We start from the raw sequence: 19787 nt of genomic DNA, 5'->3' as shown, positions 1-19787 counted from the left end.
TTATTTAATTTAAATTTTTAATACTGAATTTTTTAATTCAAAATAATTAAATTTTTATAAATTAATAAAGAAATATTATAATAAAATTTATTATTATTTTATTATTAAAAAAAAAAAAAAAAAAATAATTAAATAAAACGTTACATCATTTTAATTAATAAAACTAAAACAATATTTCCTTTTATCAATTAATTGATAAAAAAAAACTAGCGTGTACAATATAAATACTAACATAAATTTCTTCGTAATATATTTTATCGACACTAGTAATTTAATAGGTTATCTACATCGTTAAATATTTTTCGATTTAATAACTCAACTAAAATAATAAAGCTAAATAATTAAATTGACACAACTTATCAATTTTCTTATTTTTAAAACCTATTTACAACATGATAATTAAACCAATAAACTACAACTTAAGTCCTTCCTCGTGAGTAAAAAGTATTTTATGATCATTATCCTCAATGAAGCTAGCATTGGGACCTCGAATAAGATAGCTTAAATTAGCGTAAGCATTAAAAACAAAGTCTTCTTTGAGATAGCCATTGATAATAAGGTACGCAATAATAGCTTCAGCAGTTTCCCTTGAAAACTTTGGCGTAGGAACTGTAGAAACCCGAAGATTAGAAGCTCCCTTGTTATACCAAGCATCCACGAGCTTGAGAAGCGTCAGGTTGTTCTCAGCAAGCCTTGCTTTGTCAATGATATCATAAATTTGCTTGCAGTATTTAGCAATGTCGGTAATTTCAGTCTTTTTGTTTTTTAAGCAGTGATCACACATCTCCTTGCAGTCTTTTTTGCTCCAGGTTTCATTGAAATGCATGGCAATGATGCTCCTGCGGCACATACTGGCGTCTAGACAGTACTCAAGTGTCTTGTAGAGATTTTGGAGCCCGATCTTGTCGCCAATCACCATCGTGCTGAGCTTGAAGACATCAGCCAGCCTGTAAAGAACAATACAAGTAGCTTTTTTGCCGTCACGACCAGCGCGACCGCTTTCCTGATAGTAGTTCTCCATCGACTTGGACATGCAGTGGTGGATGACGAATCTCACGTCGGGCTTATCGATTCCCAAGCCAAAGGCGATCGTTGCAACGACTGCCTGGTACTCGCCAGTCACCCAACGGTGATAGATCTTTGAGCGAACTTCAGGTTCCAGCATCGCGTGGTAGCAGCCAAGTTTTAAACCTTGATCGCGCAAGCTCTTGGTCAGAGTCTCTGCGTCTTTTATCGTCGTCGTGTAGATAATTCCAGATTTTCCTGCAAACCGGGTCTTCAATAAATTCGACAGCATAGAGAGGCAGGTCTCCTTGTCGTTGGGCTTCCTACGAACTTCGTAGGTCAAGTTTGGACGATTGAATGGCGCACGGAGGATCAAACAGCTCTGGATGTCCAGCATTTTCTGGACGTCATCAAGAATCTTGGTAGTTGCCGTTGCAGTGAGCCCTAGAATAGGAACTCCCGGGAACATAGCCTTCAGACAGCCCAGGAATTGGTAGTCCGGTCGGAAATCGTGGCCCCAGGTACTGCAGCAGTGGACTTCGTCAATCGCGAATAATTTAACGCGCTTCTGGTTAAAGGCTTTCTGTAACTTAGACATGAATCTTTTAGACTTCTTCATAAACTCAGGAGTTATGTAAATTAAATTTACGGAGTCATTTTTCCCGTCCAGGGCATCCCAGGCTAGCTTAACTTGCTCACTTTTAAACGACGTCAGCATTCCGGCTTTGATGTTTAATTTTTGTAGCCCGTGGATCTGGTCTTCGATCAACGCTATCAGCGGGGAAACTACCAATGTGAGCCCTTTAATTGCTATCGCCGGCAACTGATAGCACAAGCTTTTACCTCCGCCAGTCGGCATCACTAAAATAGTGTCTTCTCCGGACAGAATCGCGTTTATCGCCGCCAGCTGGTGATCTCGAAAACTCTCTTTTTTTAAGATGTCAGTCAGCACGGTTTGAAGCTTCTTAGACCAAGGGAAGTTGGTGTTGTTCCAATCTCGTTTTGACAGCTCAAGACTCTTCTGACGTACTACATCGTTTTGTATTTTCTCTTTCTGTTCTATCAAAGCTTCCTTGCGTTCTTTTAGCTTCCGGATTTCGGCATCTATTTTCCGGATTTCCCGGTCTATTTTTTTTACTTCTTCGTTTTCCATTTCTGTAATTTATTTATATTGTTATTATGAAAAAATAATAAATTCTTAAAAATTTTTTTTATAATAATTTAATTTATAAAAAAATGTATAATGCCTGTCAGCTTGTGTTTTAGATTGTTTACATATTGAACACGTGCTTCTCTTCCAGATTTTTTAAATTTATCTGAAGAAATACTTTTAATAATTTTTAAAAACTATTATTTATTATTAAATTAATTTTATATTACCTGTTTTTTTTTTTTTTTTTTTTTTTTTCTAGTTTCTATAAATTGTCTAGAATAATTAATAATAAAAAAAGAGGTTAGCCGGCAGATTTATTTCAGCTAATCAACTAAAAATGTTTTAAATATGACAGGTCATCTATATTACCGGCATTTAAATTTAATTTGTAGTTTTTTTCAATTAAAAAATTTTTATAATTAAAAAAAATCTAATTATCACATTCAAGAATTGTTTTATCAGTCATCATTTGAACTTATGGGCACAATAATAAAAACAAATGACGTCTGAATGTTCACGGCATGGCACAGTGCTGCCATAACCTTTTTTAATAATATTTTTTTGCATTTTTTCAAAGACATTTTTAATTGTGCTATGACAATATTTAATTTCGCAAAAAACAGTTTGTTTATTACAAAGGTAAGAAATTTAGTATGTAATATACACTCATATTTATTGCATGTCATAAAAATACAAATAATAAAAAAAAAAAAAAAAAATTCTATATCTTTATCATTGTTTATTGAAAAATCTAATATCAGATTATTAAATTTTATAGAATCTTATCTGTCAGTTCAGCAACAAAATAATGAGCAAAATGCACAGTGTTTCGACATTAATCCAAGGCCAAAATGTCTCTATTAAAATTCTCCCGGCACTTGATGATAATTTTATGTACTTGGTAATGTATTATTTATATTTATTCTCAATATTTTTTTTTTTTTAGTTTTTAAGAAGTATGTTATTACTGGCATGAATAATGCAACTGCAGTTTAAATTTTTAATTCAGAAATTTTTTTTTATACTTTATATCATAATTTTGACTAATTACATAAAAAAATAATTAAATTTCAATATTTATTATTGTTAAAATTAACATTAAAAAGTATATTAAAAAAATAATTTTACAGTTAAAGTGAAGTTTGTGAATCATCATCACACATTGTCTTTCAGAAGTTGCGATGGTGGTGTAATGGTCAGCATAGTTGCCTTCCAAGCAGTTGATCCGGGTTCGATTCCCGGCCATCGCACATTCTTTTTATTTTTTTTTTTTTCCAAGTTATTTTGAATTTTACCACAAATCAATTAAAATAAAAAAAAAAAAAAAAAAAAAAAAACTTAAAAATTATCAGATTTATTCTTCAATTTCAATATTAATAATTTAATTACTGTAAATAATTTCTTCCAGATAATTGATGAGAAAACCAAGGAAGCAGCAATTGTAGATCCAGTTAATCCATCAGTAGTAAGTTCCGCAGTTGAAGAACACAAAGTAAACCTCAATAAAATTTTAACAACTCATCATCACTGGGATCATGCAGGCGGAAATGAAGAAATGTGTAAGAAATTTCCAGGTATCAAAGTCTTCGGCGGTGATGATCGAGTCAACGCATTAACAAACAAAGTGTCTCACGATGACCTCATCGACGTTGGAAATTTAAAAATAAAATGCCTCTCGACACCCTGTCATACTTCAGGTCATATTTGTTACTATTTAGCGGGAAGTGACGGTGATTCCCCGGCTGTTTTTACAGGAGATACATTATTTATTGGCGGATGTGGAAGATTCTTTGAAGGTACTCCTCAGCAAATGTACACGGCGCTTATTGAAATTCTCGGCGCTCTACCTGAGGACACGGTAAATAAATTAAGATTTTTTTTTTATTCTAAATTAAGTCTTGAGCTTTTACGTATTGTGATATTGATTTACTTTCTAATAATGTTTGTCTTGGCTTGCTATTTTTAGAAAGTTTATTGCGGGCATGAGTACACTTGTAAAAACCTCTTGTTTGGTCTGAAAGTAGAACCCAACAATGAAAACATAAAGAAACATCTTGAGTGGGCTAACAATCAGCGTAAAAAACAAAATCCCACGGTACCGAGTACTATTGGCGATGAGAAGAAATTCAATCCTTTCATGCGTGTTCATCAAAAGTCAGTGATTGATCATTCTGGTACCAATGATCATATCTCAACAATGACGAAATTGCGCAAAGAAAAAGATGTTTTTTAAACGATAATTCTTGAAGTAAAATTCTTCAAGATTTTTTTATTAAATAAAAATAAAAATTAATAATTAATAAATGAAGGAATATTTTTTTTTTTTTTTTTTTTTAATTGTAACAACTAAAAATAATAAAAATTACTTTTATTATCTTTTTTTTTCTTAAAGAAAAATATTTTGATTTATCTAAAATTATTATTTAATATTAATTTTAAGTGTTATAAATTTACAGGTATTTGACTAGGAGCTTCTTCACTTTTCTTGTTATACTTTTGCATTTCTACGACATACTTTTCTTTTGAGCGTTCGTACATGTCGTAATAAACCTATAAAAAAAAAAAAAAAAAAAAAAAAAAAAAAAAAAAAAAAAAAAAAAATTTAATTATACAAACATTTTTTTAGCAATTAAAAATTTTCCACAAGCAAAGTTACAGCCAATATTTAAACATACTGTTGATAATTATCAACTGATTAAATAAAAATAAATTATCTTTAAATACTAATTATTAATTTCAGTTTTTAAAAATTTATTAAAAATGTAAGACCTTTTTATCTTCTGAAGTGAGTGACTTCCATGTGGTGGCTAATTGTCGTGTCAACTCTTGCTTACTGGGCTCTGGTTCTCCGGCGAGCCTCTCCATGACACGTGGCCTCTGTTCCTGACAAAATTGAAAGAAAGGATTCGCTGGACGCTTTGGAGCATTCGGGTCGGCTTTTATTCCTTTTCGCTTGGTACCTTTTTTTATTTTTTCTTCTTTAATCACCGGGACTTTGCATTTGTTTAATTTCTCCGGTTTTACTGTCATTGAAAAAATATTATTTTCTTCCAAAACTCCCATTGGAGCGTCGCGCCACTGATCACCATGTTTATCTAATCGGTCTATTAAAAATCTAAAAATAAAAAATAACTACATACCTAGTATTTTATTTTTTATTGCTTTTTATTTCAATTAGACTTACTTTTTTTCTTTTCGGGTCCGTTTTAAAAGTTTTCGTATTTTTTGAAATCGATAAACCAATCTTTCGTTATCCTAAAAAAATATAACAATACATTTAATTATTTTATAATTAAAAAACTAAAATTAAAAATATTTTCAGATGTCAGCTGATTTAATTTTCATAAATTATTACAGTTAATAAAATATAAATGACAAGAAATAAATTTTGTAAACATTACCTGTTGTAAAACTTCACATCTCTCAAGTAAAATTTGATATTTTCGCTTATAAATATTGCACTCAACTGGCTCCGTGTAATAATCCGATTCGTCAGACATTTTAAACTTATTTTTAAATGTTTTTTTAATAAATACAATAAAAATTACAATAACCCTCTAATTTTTGTTGTGTTTAGTTTAAATCAGCTGATCGCTAGTTCAGGTTTAAAACACGAGGCATGGTGGCGCATTGCTATTCGGAATAAATTTATATAATTAAGCAATTATTATCAATTGCATTCAACAATTCAAATCTATACATATACATTGTTCTTATGATTTTTAATTTGTTTATTTAAATATTATTGACCCGTTAAAAATTTTTATTTATTAAAATTTATATTTGTAAAAAATTTCAATTTTTTTTTAAGGTTTTATGCTGGCTAAAAAGGTCAGTTTCTTTTTATTTTATTTTATAATTTATAAAATAAATTGTAAAATAATTTTGATTGTTTAAATTTAGTCTTTTTGCAATTGAAATTTTTATTTTCAAATGATAAAATTATTTGTTAAGTTTATTTATTTATTTTTCTTTTTCAGAATTTTGGAACCACATATTCAAAAAAAAATTAAAAGTGTATTGTCAAAAAAGGATCCATTTTAGACGGTGTTACTTTTTTTAATAATTATTTAAATTAATTACTATAAATAATTTTAATAATTGCAATAGCTGTCATTCGGTAATATATTTTTTTTTAATGTAACAATTTAATATATATTACAAGATTATTATTAATTAAAAAAAATTTTTTTTTTAATTTAAACGCAAAACATTTGTAAATCACAGAGATTATTTTAATTATTAGATTAAAATTTTTTTTTCAATTTTCAGGAGCAAAGATCAGAAGACGGATGAAATAAAAAATTATCCAGCAAAAATAGTTTGCTAATAAGATTGATTAGTTGACAAATGGTAAATATTATAAACATTGCGAAACTAATATTATTATCATCATCCCTTGTTATTGTTATTATCTGAGCAAACGCATGCGTGTGAGGAAAAATCATCCCCGATTCACTAATTTTACCATTTTATCAAAACAGCTATTCCATTCATTGTGCTCACTTGAAAATAATTATACGTGTCATTTTATCTGGCTATTTCTAATTCTTTAATAAACTTATATGTCTTTCTTCCTTAATTTAAAATAAACGACCAATTTAAATGTGATAATAAATTTGTTCTGTTTAAATATTACTGTGGAATCTATAATTTTATTATTTTTTTAGCATACATATTAATGTAGAAAAACAATCTCCGAGAAAGTGTATAGACGCTGCAGCTATTTCGCGATATATAACTATCGGAGTAATTATCTGAGTAAATCAAATCTAGAATTAGAGATGCAGGATACTGCAGTTTTTTAGTATTTGCTAATGGGTCGTAACAGTGGGTAAGTTATTTTAATATTTATAATCTACCTTAACAATTTAATATTTTTTTACTGTTAAATTATAAAATTTATTTTTTTCAGAGCTAAAGTTTTTTTTTTTTTTTAATTTTTTATCTAATTATTTATTTGTCATCTTTTAGGTATTTTAAAAGCATTTTATTTTGTCACTGATCGATATGTCCAGCCATTGTTGTGATATTATTTCAGCATCAGCATCATCAGCTGATGGCTTCTTTAACGATCTTTTTTTTTTTATTTTATTTTTAAAAGCTTATAATAGGCTTCTCTTATCGTCACGTAACCTTTAAACTTTTTTTTTTTTTTTTTTTTTTTTTTTTTTTATTTTATTAAGATATCATCTGTAAAGAAGAAATATTTCTGATAGATTAAAGAAATTATTTATATTTACTTTAATGATTAGTTGAAGTTTTGACTTAAAAGAAGAAAAAAAAATTAGACAGATATATTTCTTCTATGACAATTTATTAAGAGATAATTCATTAAGAAAATTTAACTCTGAAAGTTTTCTATTTTACAATAGAGCTATAAATCTTATCTTGAACAATAAATATTAATATTTATTGTTAAATAATAATGTTATAAGAATAATTTAATGGACCAGGAAAAGATATTCTTCTTTAAAAAATTTATTTATACTTGAGTAATGATATAGAATTTTTAATTAAAGTTTATAGAGAAGCATAACAAATGCTAAATAAAAATCAGTATCAGTGAGTTACTTTAATGAACGAGGATTAGATAGCAGGATAGTAATAGTAATAAGTTAAAAAGAGAGATGTAAGATGTAAGATGTAAGATGTAAAGAAATAAATGTAGTTGTCGGTTACGATGATGTGAGAGACGTACCATAAAGAAGGCAGCACGTTATCACATCAGTACGAGTCGGTTAATCTTGTTGTGAGGATGTCGAATAGTCTTTTACAAAGAGACTCTACGAGGTCATAAATTATAAAATTACCTAGAAAATAATTTTAACTTTATAGTAATAATAAAAAACTAAAAAAGAAACACAAGATTTCTTTTAATATCAATATTAATAGCCGCTAGATTTTATTCGTATCATTTATGTCTATCTGAACGTTACCTAGATTTACTTTTTGTAATTTAATTGGGTCTTATCACAGAGCCGCTTTAATTAGCTAACTTTAATTAATCTCAGTATACTCCAATTATAATAGAGTCTTGTAATTATAATTACGGTCAATTTTGTAGTTTAATAGTTAGTCGCTTCTTTAATTTTGTAATTATTGGCTGGTAATATTGTTAGTAAAATAAATAAAATAAAATCAAGTGCATGGTCATTATCACGATAAAGGATGTCGTTGAAAGTTAAAAAGTGTTTTATTACGTAACTTTTAAGTTATCTTAATAATTATTATTCTTTGTTATTATATTTGTATTATTTCGATTGTTAGAAGAATATAAGAGTATCTCAGTATGACCTAATGAAGAAATATCTTACGGTTATAATTGTGTAAACAAAAGTAGAGTTCAAGTGTCGAATGATAACGTTTTTAAAAGAGCATTGTGTTATTTTATAATAACTTAAACTCACGCACTGTTATAATTGATCAGTTTGATACTGAGAAGAATATAACGCTATGACATACCAATGTCTTTATTATACTTCAGGTAAAATTTAATTTTTTTTAATTATTACAAAGAAGTAATGTCTTTAATATTTTTGTCATAATAATCTTTATTTTTTTTTTTTTTTTTTTTTTTTAAATAAATTTTTTTCTTTTAGTGTAATCAAATAAAAAATGAAAATTTCTTCTTAACTTAATGACAAAAAAAAAAATATTTTATAAGAAATATCTTATAAAAAGTACTGTATGAATAATATATAGAATGTTAAAGGAATAAGAGAAGCAATGACGCGGATGGATGTTAGTTGTAGTATACTAGTTAAATTCTTCTTAAATGGACATCAACTCATACACAATGAGCGTTATTTACAATGGTAACTCGAGTTCTCTATGGTGTGGTTAATATAACAACCTTAGTTGATACTATATAGACGACATGTACCAAGTATTAATAGATAAACACATCAACTGACATTTACTATCGTATTTACATTTATCATAAATGTTCTGTAAAATCGAATTGTTATCAGTTTAGTATCAATACAATTGCAAGCCTAGTTATTATTGAAATGTTAATAATAAACTATTGTTTCAGAATTTGCGGAAAGAGTCGAACGAATATCGTTCACCGGATGGGTGCCTGGACAGAAGATATCTCCGTCAAGGTGGTGAAGTTAATTTCTCAAGAATTAGAGTCGGTTAGCGACACGAGAAAAACAAACATTTCACCACGTAGAACAATAGATGACCGTAATCGACGACGGATCAGAATTCGCCAACAGATCGACTGTGATTGCAATGCTGATACGTTTACGGCGAATAAAAAGCGGACGACGACGGCGACGACGACGACGGCAATATCAACCACAATTAAACTTAGAAATATTATTACTTTAATTATAACTAAATTTGTCTTCCATCACTGCGTGTTGATCACCTTACTGTTAATAGTTTACAAATTAACTCATAAAAACACAACAATTTTTCATTTAAAAACTACAAAAATTAATTATCTGTGCGTGTAAACAAAACAGTATCAACAACTACAATATTATTATTATTATTATTATTATTATTATTATTATTATTATTATTATTATTATTATTATTATTATTATTATTATTATTATTATTGAAACAATAACAACAACAACAACAACAACAACAACAACAACAACAACAACAACCAAAAGTTTATAAAGTGTTTCACAAAATATTTTTTAATATGGAACCAAAATGGCCGCGTTCCGGCAATGAAACAGTCAACTGTGCCCAAAAAGACAATGATGTAAATATTAACTTCAATAGCTGGGCAAAGAGCAAAAGAAATTCTATAAATTCGGGAGCTCTGCCTGAATTTGAATCCAGTTATGTAAACAAACAGCAAGAAGACAGCCTCAGTATGACAGACAAGGAACAAGAGGAAGAAAATAATGAAGAAGCAATTGAGTTTGTCAATGATATTATTTTCGAGCAAGTAAAACCGAGTGTCGCTGATTTTACTTTCAATTTAGATGGTGAAATTGCCAGCAAAAACTCCGAGACTCCCAAGCGACCTGACAGCCTGTTTGACGCGCCAATCAAGAATCAGCAGCTGGCAAATGGCACGAACAAGTGCCTGAGAGTCAAGTTCAGCTCCAAGAAGCGGAAAAAGTCCTCGAGGTCGAAGAAAGAAATCAGCAAGGAGCAGCCCAGCCCGTCCTCGATTTCCACCTCGAGCTGCTCCCCATCAACAGGGGTCAGTTCCGACGAAGACAACTCGAGTTTCGAGCAATTCGCGGAAGCACGTCCGCCTGACGGAGGCTGGGGCTGGGTGGTCGTCGCAGCGGCTTTCATGGTCAATTTAATAGCCGACGGAATCACCTTTTCATTCGGAGTAATTTACGTGGAGTTCCTGAACTACTTCGGCGAGGGTAAGTCCAAGACCGCATGGATCGGGTCGTTGTTCATGGCGATGCCGCTGTTGTCGGGACCAGTGGCGAGTTTCTTAACGGACCGCTACGGGTGTAGAAGAGTGTCGATAGCAGGAAGTATCCTAGCAACAGTTGGATTCGTGATAAGCTCCTTCACGAGTTCAATGGGCGTGCTGATCTTCACCTTTGGGGTGGTAGCAGGCTTCGGGCTGTCTCTGTGCTTCGTAGCAGCGGTGGTAATCGTCGCTTACTACTTCGACAAAAAGCGGTCCTTCGCCACGGGTCTCTCCGTCTGCGGGAGCGGGATCGGGACCTTTATCTTCGCCCCGGTGACGCAGTACTTGTTGGCGGAGTACAGCTGGCGAGGAACCACGCTGATCCTCGCGGGCCTGTTCTTCAACCTGGCGGTTTGCGGCTGTCTGATGCGAGACCTGGAGTGGACGACAGTCCGGGCCAAAGCCAAGTCTGAGGAGCGCAAGCGGAACAGGGAACGGAAGAGGACCACCAGGTTGCAGAGTTCCAGTGTCGACTCTTTCTCAGCAAGCCTGTCGATCAACACAACGAATCAAGCGCCGCACATCGGGAACTCGGTCTCTGCTAATCCAGTGGACGCTGATTGTCTCAGGCGGATTCACAAAGAAGACAACAACGGCAAGCTCTTCTCTAGTCTTCTTACCTTGCCGACGTTTTTGAAAAACGGAGACCAAGTTCCTCTGGAGGTTCTTGATCTTCTGTCGACGCGCAAAGACGTCTACAATGTCTTGATGCACAACTATCCCAGGCTACTGACCTCCTCAAGGAGCATCAGCGATTCCGCGACCCTCAATGAGATGGCCAACTGCCCAACTGTCACGGGCAGCCCCCACAGTCTAGACGCCCAACAGACTAATCATCAAAAACAGTTAAAGTTTCTTAATAAACAGCATAAACATATTACCAAAAAATTAAATCATACTGTTAAGTTAAGTTCAGATAAAATTTCGAGCTCGGAACTCCAGAACAATGACGAAATTGCCTTCAACATTGCTTATTTATGGTGGCTCAATAAAAACGAAGCTGGTCCTTTAAAAAGATCCTCGACTCTTGAGGCACATCGGAGAGTTGCACCGGCGTATTTAAAAAATGTCAGAGTTCACAGACACAGTCTGACTTACCGGGGTGCCATGCTCAATATCAATAGATACCGCTTACGGGCATCCAGTTGTCCGGATATTTATAGAAATTCAATGACAACTATTGCTAAAACTAAATTTGTCTGGTACTCTGGTCTCTGGGAATTTTGGGACCTGCTCGTGGACATGCTTGACTTTTCTCACTTTGCTGTTTCTAAGTTTCTTCTCTTTTCCATCAGCAATTTTCTGCTACACACTTGGTACGACGTGCCTTATGTTTATCTTACCGACAATGCTATTGAGATGGGCTTCAGTGAGACCGACGCGTCTATTTTGATTTCTGTTATTGGAATCGCTAATATGTTTGGCGAAGTAAGTTTTTTTTTTTTTTTCTTAACTTAAATTAAATAATTATTTAATTTATACTGGATAATTAAATGCTTTCAGATTTTTCTTGGATGGGCTGGAGACAGAGCGTGGGTTAACGCGTCAATTGTCTACGCGCTTTGCATGATTTTTTGTGGTATCGCTACAAGCTTAATACCGCTGGTTGATGGTAATTACTATGCATTGTGCTCAGTAGCAGGAGCTTTTGGAATATTTATCGCTGCGAATTACAGTCTCACAAGTATTATACTTGTTGAAGTTATTACACTAGAACGATTTACCAATGCTTATGGGTTACTTCTTCTTGTTCAAGGGATTGCTAATCTCATGGGTCCACCTTTAGCTGGTAAGTTTTGATTTAAAAATTTTTTTGTTACCAAAATTCATAAAATTCAAGTTGAATTATTAACTTGAATACTTTTTTTTTTTTTTTTTTTTTTTTTTTTTTTTTTTTTTTCAGGCTGGCTCTATGACATTACCGGAACTTATGATTTATCATTTTATCTCGCGGGATTTTTCATTGCTCTGAGCGGTGTTCTTCTGATGGTAGTACCGCTAATGGGTTATTACAAAAAATGCATTAGTAGAAATAATGCTGACGTACCAAGAGATGAATTATCTGAAATAAATAGTGTATGAATTGAATATTTATATTGAAGATAAGAAAAAAAATATTTAATAATTTTATTAAAAGGTAAAAATTGAATATTCATTTTGTTAGTACATTTGAAAATAATTTTTTTTATTTAATAACTAGTCTAAAGGGTAATTATATTAATTATTTGTGACAAAAATTGCATACTTTTTTAATATTTTCATCATTATTAAAAACAATAATTGTATAATCGATAATTATTTATACAAATATTAAAAAAGTGCGCATTAATTAAAATACAAACCGTAAATAAATAAATAATATAATTATTAGATAAATTGTCAATCTCTAAAAAATTAAAACTATTTTTATCGATATAATTAAAATTACAACATCAGTAACTATTATATATTTTAAGAGCGAAATTACGAAAGTTTCAACTCAAGCGTAGCTGAAGTCGTAATAATTAGATAATAAAATAAAATTGAATAATAATCCGTGGGATCATTTAGCCCATAAAGTTCAATACAATACTTATGATAATAATATTTAATTGTTTAAAAAAAAAAAAAAAAAAAAAAAAAAAAAAAAATCTTTGACTTTATCTGCAAGTATAATAAAATGATATTTCCTTTAGATACTTTATTATATTGTCATCCGAATAACAAGAACAAACATACTCTATTTGACTAAATTGTAATAAAGAAGAAAGATAGCAAAGAATAATAACAATAATTATAATTATAATAACTAATTTTTTCTAATATCACGAATGTTATTAAATCATAAATGTAATAGTGTTTGTGCGATAAAACATAAGTATTGTCATCATAAAAGTAACAAATAATCGCGAGTTTATTATACGTATAAATATATATATATATATATATATATATATATATATATATATATATATATATATATATATATATATATATAAGTAATATAATAGTTTTTTATAGTACATTAACGTGTCATTTTAACAAAATACATCAGATTGCGGCCTTATCGGCATCTTTACTCTTATATACACTTATAAATATTATAAATTATAAATAGAAGCAATATTTTAATATTATTCAAATAGAATGGAGTACAGATAAATAAATAAGATAACAATTATTACATTTTAAAGTAAGTTATTCATTTAGTATGAGAGGCATGGCATTAATATTAAATTTTTAGTCAAATATATCTGTATTAATTCATTGATTAATTATTATAAGACATTAATAAATAAAAGTAATGCATGCTCGCTAAATCTCGTGCTGGAAATGGGATTTTTTATGCATGCATCATTTAAATTCTCAAAAATTTTATTATCTTTTTTTTTAATCAACTAAAGGATACAAATCTCAATAATTTTACTTAAATGTTGTAGCGTAACTCCCGATAAAATTTCGTGGCCTTTCTCATAAATTGTCAAGACCATATATTTTATTCCATTGTATAAATATAGATTAGGTATATTAATTAAAATCTGCCCGATATACTGTCGTATTATTGAAAGTTATGACAATAGAATAAAGCTGTAATTATTTAAGAATTTATTCAATTAAAATTTTCTTTTTTTTTATACTTGTTTTTATTTAAAAAAAAAAAAAAAAAAAAAAATCCTACCGTATTTTTTATTTATTTTTCTAATCGATTATTTTATTAATTTTCTTCCCGGTAATGAGTCAGATAAATTGAATAAATTATTGTCATTTAATGATAAGCAATAATAAATCAGTAATTTTTACAGGACGAATCCCGATGATGACATTTCAGTGCGCAAGAGCTAAGCATAAATATTACCAGGCTTGCGCGACGAGTCTAAGGCATTTCACAATAGACATCCACTAAAATTTATTCTTCTCTAAGCTTATTGATAAATTCTGTTTAACAAAGTACCTAATATTTTTGCTCTTCTCTAATTTTATTTAAATTATTATCTTTAAAAAAAATAATTTATTAAATTAACCACTAAAATTATTTTTAAAGTGTTTTAAATTATAATTACAAATTAATAAGATTTATTTTTTAAGTCCTTAGCGAAATTAAGTTTTCTTACGAACAAAAATATTTGTGATATTTTTAAAATTTCGCCTAAACAAATCAACATCCAGTGAAGCTGATAGTTTTCGCAGTAAGTTTATTTAATTATTGTCTTATTAAATAAATAATTACACATAAAAATTAGTATTTAAAATCCTGGCACGATCCTAGAAATATATTTTTGTCTTTCAGTTGCTCACAGATAAATTTTAGACAAAACACACACAAATTGCAGCATGAACAGGTGATTATTATTTCCATTCTTTTTATTTAATTATTTCATTTTTTTTTTTTTTTTTTTTTTTTTTTTTGTAATCTAACCAACAAAAATCCAAATATTAATAAACATTTATTTGGGAGTTTGAATAGCACCCTAATAAGTATCGATTGCATTTTCTCTGACGCATACGCCGATTGACCTTAATGGATGATTCTCGTGTGGGGTAGCGCAAAGATTTTCCAAGTTTAAATTTCTATTCCTCCAAGGAATTATCATCATGTCAAAGCTGACACCGTTGAAGAAAAAAAAATCAGCAACACACTTGAAAAAAAAAAAAACAAAGAAGAAAAGTTTTTATAAATTAAAAAAAAATCATTGATATTTCTAAAGCACACCTGTTAAATAATTTTTAGTTTATGTTTATAAATAAGTATGATAAATCAGAAGCTTAGCATGTTCTGAAAATCGATTGGTTGGTAGTCATGGTTACGCACTTGCTAGCTAGCACTCCCCGTTTTCAAGGATATTGTTATTAACTTTCTTTACATATCAGGATTATTTATTGCACCGTTTCCTTCATCCGGCAACTCTGAAAAATATAAGTCAATAATTTAATAACACTTATTTGTCAGAGTAAATACGCTTAATGTATTTATTTAAGCACAAATAAAATTTTTATACTTATATTTATACAGACGTCACTATTATTGATCTGATTCTAACCTACGATTCTGATTTTTTTAACAGATTATTTTTAATTAAGTATTCTGAGTGAAGATTATTAATTTTATATTTTTTTATTTTTTTTTTTTTTTTTTTTTTTTTTTTAGTTATGGTGGCATTTTATTTTATTTTATGTCCTTTTATGTTTGTTAAGCGTTATTTTCAATTGCTTGTAGTCACACGCATTAATATAACAAACAATAAAATATCCGATATCAGGCAATTTATTCGCATTTGAATTTTTAAGTACATATTATTTAATGGTAAGTATTTTTTTTTTACTGTCAAAAACAATAATGGAAATATTAGACGTTTAAAAAATTATTTTTATTAATTTACAAAGACATTATTTAAAATTTATAACCTAAAAATACATTTTTGAATTTTTTTTAACAAACAAATTTGTTAAAAAATTTTTAATTATGTTATTAAATATCTTGTAAGTGAATTTTTATAAAAAATAAATGAATTAACAGGAGGCGAAACGAAAAAAAAAAGCGTGTATGCTGAGGCTTCGGAGGACTAACGTGAAAAGATCAACGTGCATACTAGAAGTCCTTATGCTCTGTAAACCGATTTATCGTCGTCACATAATTCCGTGCAATATCCAAGGACTGAAAGGTTGGCCCCGTCGTTGGACTCACTCTTGTAGTAATAATTATATTTAGAAGATTCAAAATAAATGTCAGACGACAGACTAAACGACAATTACATAACAACGGAGAGTAAGCTTAACAATCTCCTGGAAAGGGAAATGAAAACTTGTGTATTCAGTAATGTAAATAATAATAATATTCATGATATTAATAACACCAAAAGTAATAACGTCGATAGCTGTAATAAGATTAAGTCCAAATCTAGAGGATCGTGTTTAGATAGTCCAAAGAAGGGACCAGCACCTTTAGTCGGGTGGCAGAACGATAGTCCAACTGTTTGCACTACTTCGCCCAACACCAACACCAACACCAACACCGATTCATTCAACTCAATTCAGGACGACAAGGACAACAACGATTTTGGGTCTAGAAAAAGCTCAGGGATCGGAAGAGATTCTAGCCTAGCTCTCACCAACGACCACTTGAGTATCGACAGCATTTCTTCCCACAAAAATGAGAGCGAGTGTGAAAGCGAGAGCTTGCTCACACCCAACGGTGATAATTTTCCCAGCAAGGGATCTAGTGAGGAGAAAAATGGCCAAACAGATGGAGATGGCATGGTAAATTTCTCTGCAGAGTCGTCGGTGGTCGACCTGGTCTTCGACTTAAAGAAAAACCTGGGAAGAAATGCGACAAGCATCGACCTGGACTCTTGCAATGAAGATCCCAAGATTCCTGACGGCGGCTGGGGCTGGATGGTTGTCCTGGCCTCGCTGGTGATCTCGCTGATAGCTGACGGAGTGTCTTTCAGCTTTGGCTTGCTGTACATCGAGTTCCTGAACGAGTTCCGAGCCTCCAAGTCCAAAACTGCCTGGATTGGCTCGCTGTTCATGGCAGTTCCGCTGATGAGTGGCCCGGTGATGTCCGCACTGGTCGACAGGTACGGCTGCAGGAAGATGACCATCCTCGGAGGCCTGATATCCGGGTTCGGGTTCACGCTCAGCTCCTTTGGGACTTCCATCGAGTTTATGTTTCTAACTTTCGGCATACTATCAGGCCTGGGGTTGGGTCTGTGCTACGTCACGGCGGTCGTCAGCATTGCCTATTGGTTCGACAAAAAGAGAACCCTGGCCATGGGTCTCGGAGCCTGCGGGACTGGCATAGGAACCTTTGTCTACGCACCGCTCACTTCCTTTTGGATCTGCGAGTACGGTTGGCGCGGAACTTGTCTTCTGCTAGGTGGAACTTTCTTGAATCTCATTGTTTGCGGCTGCGTGATGAAGGACCCGGAGTGGTGGATTATCGAGCAAAGGAAACAGTCCATCGAGTCCCCCAGGAAGTCTATTGTCAGGTCAGAAAATGGAAGGTCCTGCTCTGCGATCAGTGTTGAAGACTTTCCCGGAATTGAGGAATTGAGAAAACTGCTCAAGAGTGGCAAGACGCCTGAATGTCAGCTGCAGAGTTTGAGAACGAGTCTTGTGACTCTTTGTGATGGAACGCTTGGCTCTGAAGGAGGCTCTGGATTCAGAAGTGTTGTTAATTTGCCCACTTTTGTACGACAGAGTGAAAAGGTAATTTTTTTATTAATATTATATTTTTAAATTATTTAAATCTTAATGTATATTAAATATTTAATTTATTTTGTAGGTGCCGTTGGAAGTTCTTGAGTCATTGTCAACAAACTCTCGGCTTTACAATGTTATTTTGGAAAATTACCCAAGTCTTTTACTTTGCAGAAGTATTTCTGATAAAAATGTTGATCAATCTCCAATGGGTGAAACTTCTAATAAGGCTGGAGTAACTATGTCTATGAGGTTTTAATTTTTTTTTTTTTTTTTTTTTTTTTTTTAAATATATATATATATATATATATATATAAACATTGAATTTTAATTAAAAAAATTCTAGGATTAAACAAGCTAAAGAAAAGAATGCAGTTATTAAAGAAGATGCTCCAAGATTCGAGTGTCCTATTGACATGACCAAAGTCCAGACATTGAAAGTAAAAAAGGATTTTGAACAGGTATTTTTTATTAATTTAATCACAATAAATTTGAAATTAATGAAGAATATAATTTTTAGACAGTAGAGCAAGAAAAATCAAAACATCATATTCCTGGTATTAATTGTGATATTGTCAGAACTGATTCATTACCTTGGCTAAAACGACAATTCAACCCAAATACTCATTACTTCAAAAATATTAGAGTACATAGAAATTCTGTGATGTATCGTGGTGCAGTACTTAATTTACACAAATACAGGTTAAGGGCCAGTAGTTGTCCTGATATTTTTAGAAACAGTATGACAACTCTTGCCAAAGAAAATGAAGAGGTTAGTTTTCATTGTTTTTTTATTTTTACAAGTACAAAAATGATTTAAGAGATAATAAATTAACACTAATATTTAATATTAATTAATTAATAAATACATAAATTAACTTTGTACTATGTTTACAATAATTAAAAAATAATTATATGACACTAAGAAAATAAAATTATTACAGAAGTGGTACAGTGAAATAGTATCTCTATTTAAAGATATTATGGACTTTTCGATGTTTCTGGAATTGCACTTTTTAGCACTGTCTTTATCAACCATCACGTTGTTCACCTGGTTCATCGTGCCTTACTTTTATCTCGCGGAACACTTAACAAGAAACGGATACTCAGAAGCGGATGGCGCGTATCTTCTCTCCATTATTGGAATTTCAAGTACAATTGGGATGGTAATTAATTAATTAAAATAATATTAACACACTTGTGATGTGATATTAATAAGAGCTTTAATGTCAGGTTTTTCTTGGTTGGGCTGGCGATCAACCGTGGATGAACAGAACGAAGACATATGCAGTATGTTTGATTGGCTGCGGGATTGCAACGATATTTATGAGCACATTTGTTCATAATTACACGATCCTAATGGTGAGCGCGGCGTTCTTTGGATTGTTATTCAGCAGCAACTTGAGTTTTACACCAGTAATTGTCGTTGAACTGATTCCATTGGAACGGTTTACCACAGCCTATGGCCTGAGTTTACTGTGCCAAGGAATAGGTAACTTTGTTGGGCCTCCTTTTGCCGGCCTGCTGTTTGATCTTACCAACACTTGGGATCTTTCATTTTTACAAGCCGGCGGGTGGATTATTGTCTCTGGTCTCCTTGTAGGTATTATTCCGTATACGAAAAATCGAAAAATATGGGGAAGTGGTCTTATCGAAATGGAACAGTATGCATAAATGTGTCATCACTTTCATTTATATTTTTTATATTATTTATATGTATTATTTTTTGTTGGTACTATTTGTTCTTGACTGTTAATCAATTATCCAAAGATTTAAATGTTGTTTGATATATTACTTATTACATTATTAACTTGTATAAACATTATATTATAAATATTTAACAATATATGTTACTTACGACTGTTATTGTAATATCTATACTTTATTACATTTATAAAAGTCATATAATTATATACAGTGATATTAAAAAATATGTAAAAAATAATGGGACAAAATGTGTGAGTATTTATACCACAATAATAATCAAGTCATGCCGTTATATAATAAAGTGTCTAGTAAAAAAAAATTTTGCTTAATAAA

General features: G+C 31.1%; 5 protein-coding genes and 1 non-coding gene across 11 annotated transcripts; 4 read left to right on the top strand and 2 right to left on the bottom strand.

Annotated features, from left to right (window-relative positions):
• Positions 1-169: 169 nt before the first annotated feature.
• LOC141524416 (ATP-dependent DNA helicase Q1) lies at positions 170-2494 on the bottom strand. Its single transcript, XM_074238283.1, has 2 exons — positions 2386-2494; positions 170-2160 (listed from the first exon to the last, which is right to left on the bottom strand). Exon 2 carries the CDS (start codon positions 2156-2158, stop codon positions 413-415), a length of 1746 nt encoding a protein of 581 aa, XP_074094384.1. The 5' UTR covers positions 2159-2160; positions 2386-2494; the 3' UTR covers positions 170-412.
• A 164-nt stretch (positions 2495-2658) lies between these two features.
• LOC141524424 (hydroxyacylglutathione hydrolase, mitochondrial-like) lies at positions 2659-4462 on the top strand. Its single transcript, XM_074238301.1, has 4 exons — positions 2659-2797; positions 2937-3059; positions 3567-4016; positions 4125-4462. Exons 1-4 carry the CDS (start codon positions 2669-2671, stop codon positions 4389-4391), a joined length of 969 nt encoding a protein of 322 aa, XP_074094402.1. The 5' UTR covers positions 2659-2668; the 3' UTR covers positions 4392-4462.
• Positions 3337-3408, top strand: Trnag-ucc (transfer RNA glycine (anticodon UCC)). Its single transcript has one exon. It is a non-coding gene; the product is annotated as a tRNA-Gly (tRNA).
• On the bottom strand, positions 3869-5759 carry LOC141524426 (uncharacterized). Of its 2 annotated transcripts, none has more exons than XM_074238304.1 (4): positions 5560-5759; positions 5343-5413; positions 4928-5273; positions 3869-4005 (listed from the first exon to the last, which is right to left on the bottom strand). In XM_074238304.1, exons 1-4 carry the CDS (start codon positions 5656-5658, stop codon positions 3982-3984), a joined length of 540 nt encoding a protein of 179 aa, XP_074094405.1. In that variant the 5' UTR covers positions 5659-5759; the 3' UTR covers positions 3869-3981. The 2 variants fall into 2 exon arrangements, with proteins under 2 accessions (XP_074094405.1, XP_074094404.1); XM_074238303.1 differs by lacking the exon at positions 3869-4005 and adding an exon at positions 4462-4708 and having other exon boundaries at positions 5560-5758.
• A 109-nt stretch (positions 5760-5868) lies between these two features.
• LOC141524413 (monocarboxylate transporter 9) lies at positions 5869-14957 on the top strand. Of its 5 annotated transcripts, none has more exons than XR_012478701.1 (8): positions 5869-5989; positions 6139-6278; positions 6431-6511; positions 6829-6992; positions 9198-11999; positions 12075-12360; positions 14354-14737; positions 14839-14957. XR_012478701.1 is itself a non-coding variant. In XM_074238281.1 (6 exons), exons 4-6 carry the CDS (start codon positions 9828-9830, stop codon positions 12651-12653), a joined length of 2637 nt encoding a protein of 878 aa, XP_074094382.1. In that variant the 5' UTR covers positions 6139-6278; positions 6431-6511; positions 6829-6992; positions 9198-9827; the 3' UTR covers positions 12654-13958. The 5 variants fall into 5 exon arrangements, 1 of the variants encoding a protein (XP_074094382.1); XR_012478698.1 differs by lacking the exon at positions 5869-5989 and adding an exon at positions 12475-12708; XM_074238281.1 differs by lacking the exons at positions 5869-5989; positions 14354-14737; positions 14839-14957 and adding an exon at positions 12475-13958.
• Positions 14958-15696: 739 nt separating this feature from the next.
• LOC141524412 (monocarboxylate transporter 14) lies at positions 15697-19584 on the top strand. Its single transcript, XM_074238280.1, has 7 exons — positions 15697-15852; positions 16066-17756; positions 17833-17999; positions 18094-18208; positions 18268-18519; positions 18692-18913; positions 18981-19584. Exons 2-7 carry the CDS (start codon positions 16272-16274, stop codon positions 19419-19421), a joined length of 2682 nt encoding a protein of 893 aa, XP_074094381.1. The 5' UTR covers positions 15697-15852; positions 16066-16271; the 3' UTR covers positions 19422-19584.
• The last annotated feature ends 203 nt before the right edge of the window (positions 19585-19787 follow it).

This window comes from Cotesia typhae, unplaced genomic scaffold (genome assembly GCF_013202065.1).
Source record: "Cotesia typhae breed Kobodo isofemale line unplaced genomic scaffold, CoteBio_Ctyphae contig_22, whole genome shotgun sequence".
Lineage (NCBI taxonomy): Eukaryota > Metazoa > Arthropoda > Insecta > Hymenoptera > Braconidae > Cotesia > Cotesia typhae.
Note: the sequence above shows the minus strand (reverse complement) of the source record. Positions and strands in the feature narration are given on the sequence as shown.

Coding starts and splice junctions, on each gene's coding strand:
- LOC141524416 (XM_074238283.1), bottom strand. CDS start 2,158: ATGGAAAACGAAGAAGTAAAAAAAATAGACCGGGAAATCCGGAAAATA.
- LOC141524424 (XM_074238301.1), top strand. CDS start 2,669: ATGTTCACGGCATGGCACAGTGCTGCCATAACCTTTTTTAATAATATT. Junction 2,798..2,936: donor ACAGTTTGTTTATTACAAAG/GTAAGAAATTTA, acceptor TAAATTTTATAG/AATCTTATCTGTCAGTTCAG. Junction 3,060..3,566: donor ATGATAATTTTATGTACTTG/GTAATGTATTAT, acceptor AATTTCTTCCAG/ATAATTGATGAGAAAACCAA.
- LOC141524426 (XM_074238303.1), bottom strand. CDS start 5,658: ATGTCTGACGAATCGGATTATTACACGGAGCCAGTTGAGTGCAATATT. Junction 5,274..5,342: donor CGGACCCGAAAAGAAAAAAA/GTAAGTCTAATT, acceptor TTTTATTTTTAG/ATTTTTAATAGACCGATTAG. Junction 4,709..4,927: donor TCACTTCAGAAGATAAAAAG/GTCTTACATTTT, acceptor TTTTTTTTATAG/GTTTATTACGACATGTACGA.
- LOC141524413 (XM_074238281.1), top strand. CDS start 9,828: ATGGAACCAAAATGGCCGCGTTCCGGCAATGAAACAGTCAACTGTGCC. Junction 12,000..12,074: donor TCGCTAATATGTTTGGCGAA/GTAAGTTTTTTT, acceptor AAATGCTTTCAG/ATTTTTCTTGGATGGGCTGG. Junction 12,361..12,474: donor CATGGGTCCACCTTTAGCTG/GTAAGTTTTGAT, acceptor TTTTTTTTTCAG/GCTGGCTCTATGACATTACC.
- LOC141524412 (XM_074238280.1), top strand. CDS start 16,272: ATGTCAGACGACAGACTAAACGACAATTACATAACAACGGAGAGTAAG. Junction 18,209..18,267: donor TAAAAAAGGATTTTGAACAG/GTATTTTTTATT, acceptor TATAATTTTTAG/ACAGTAGAGCAAGAAAAATC. Junction 18,520..18,691: donor TTGCCAAAGAAAATGAAGAG/GTTAGTTTTCAT, acceptor AAATTATTACAG/AAGTGGTACAGTGAAATAGT.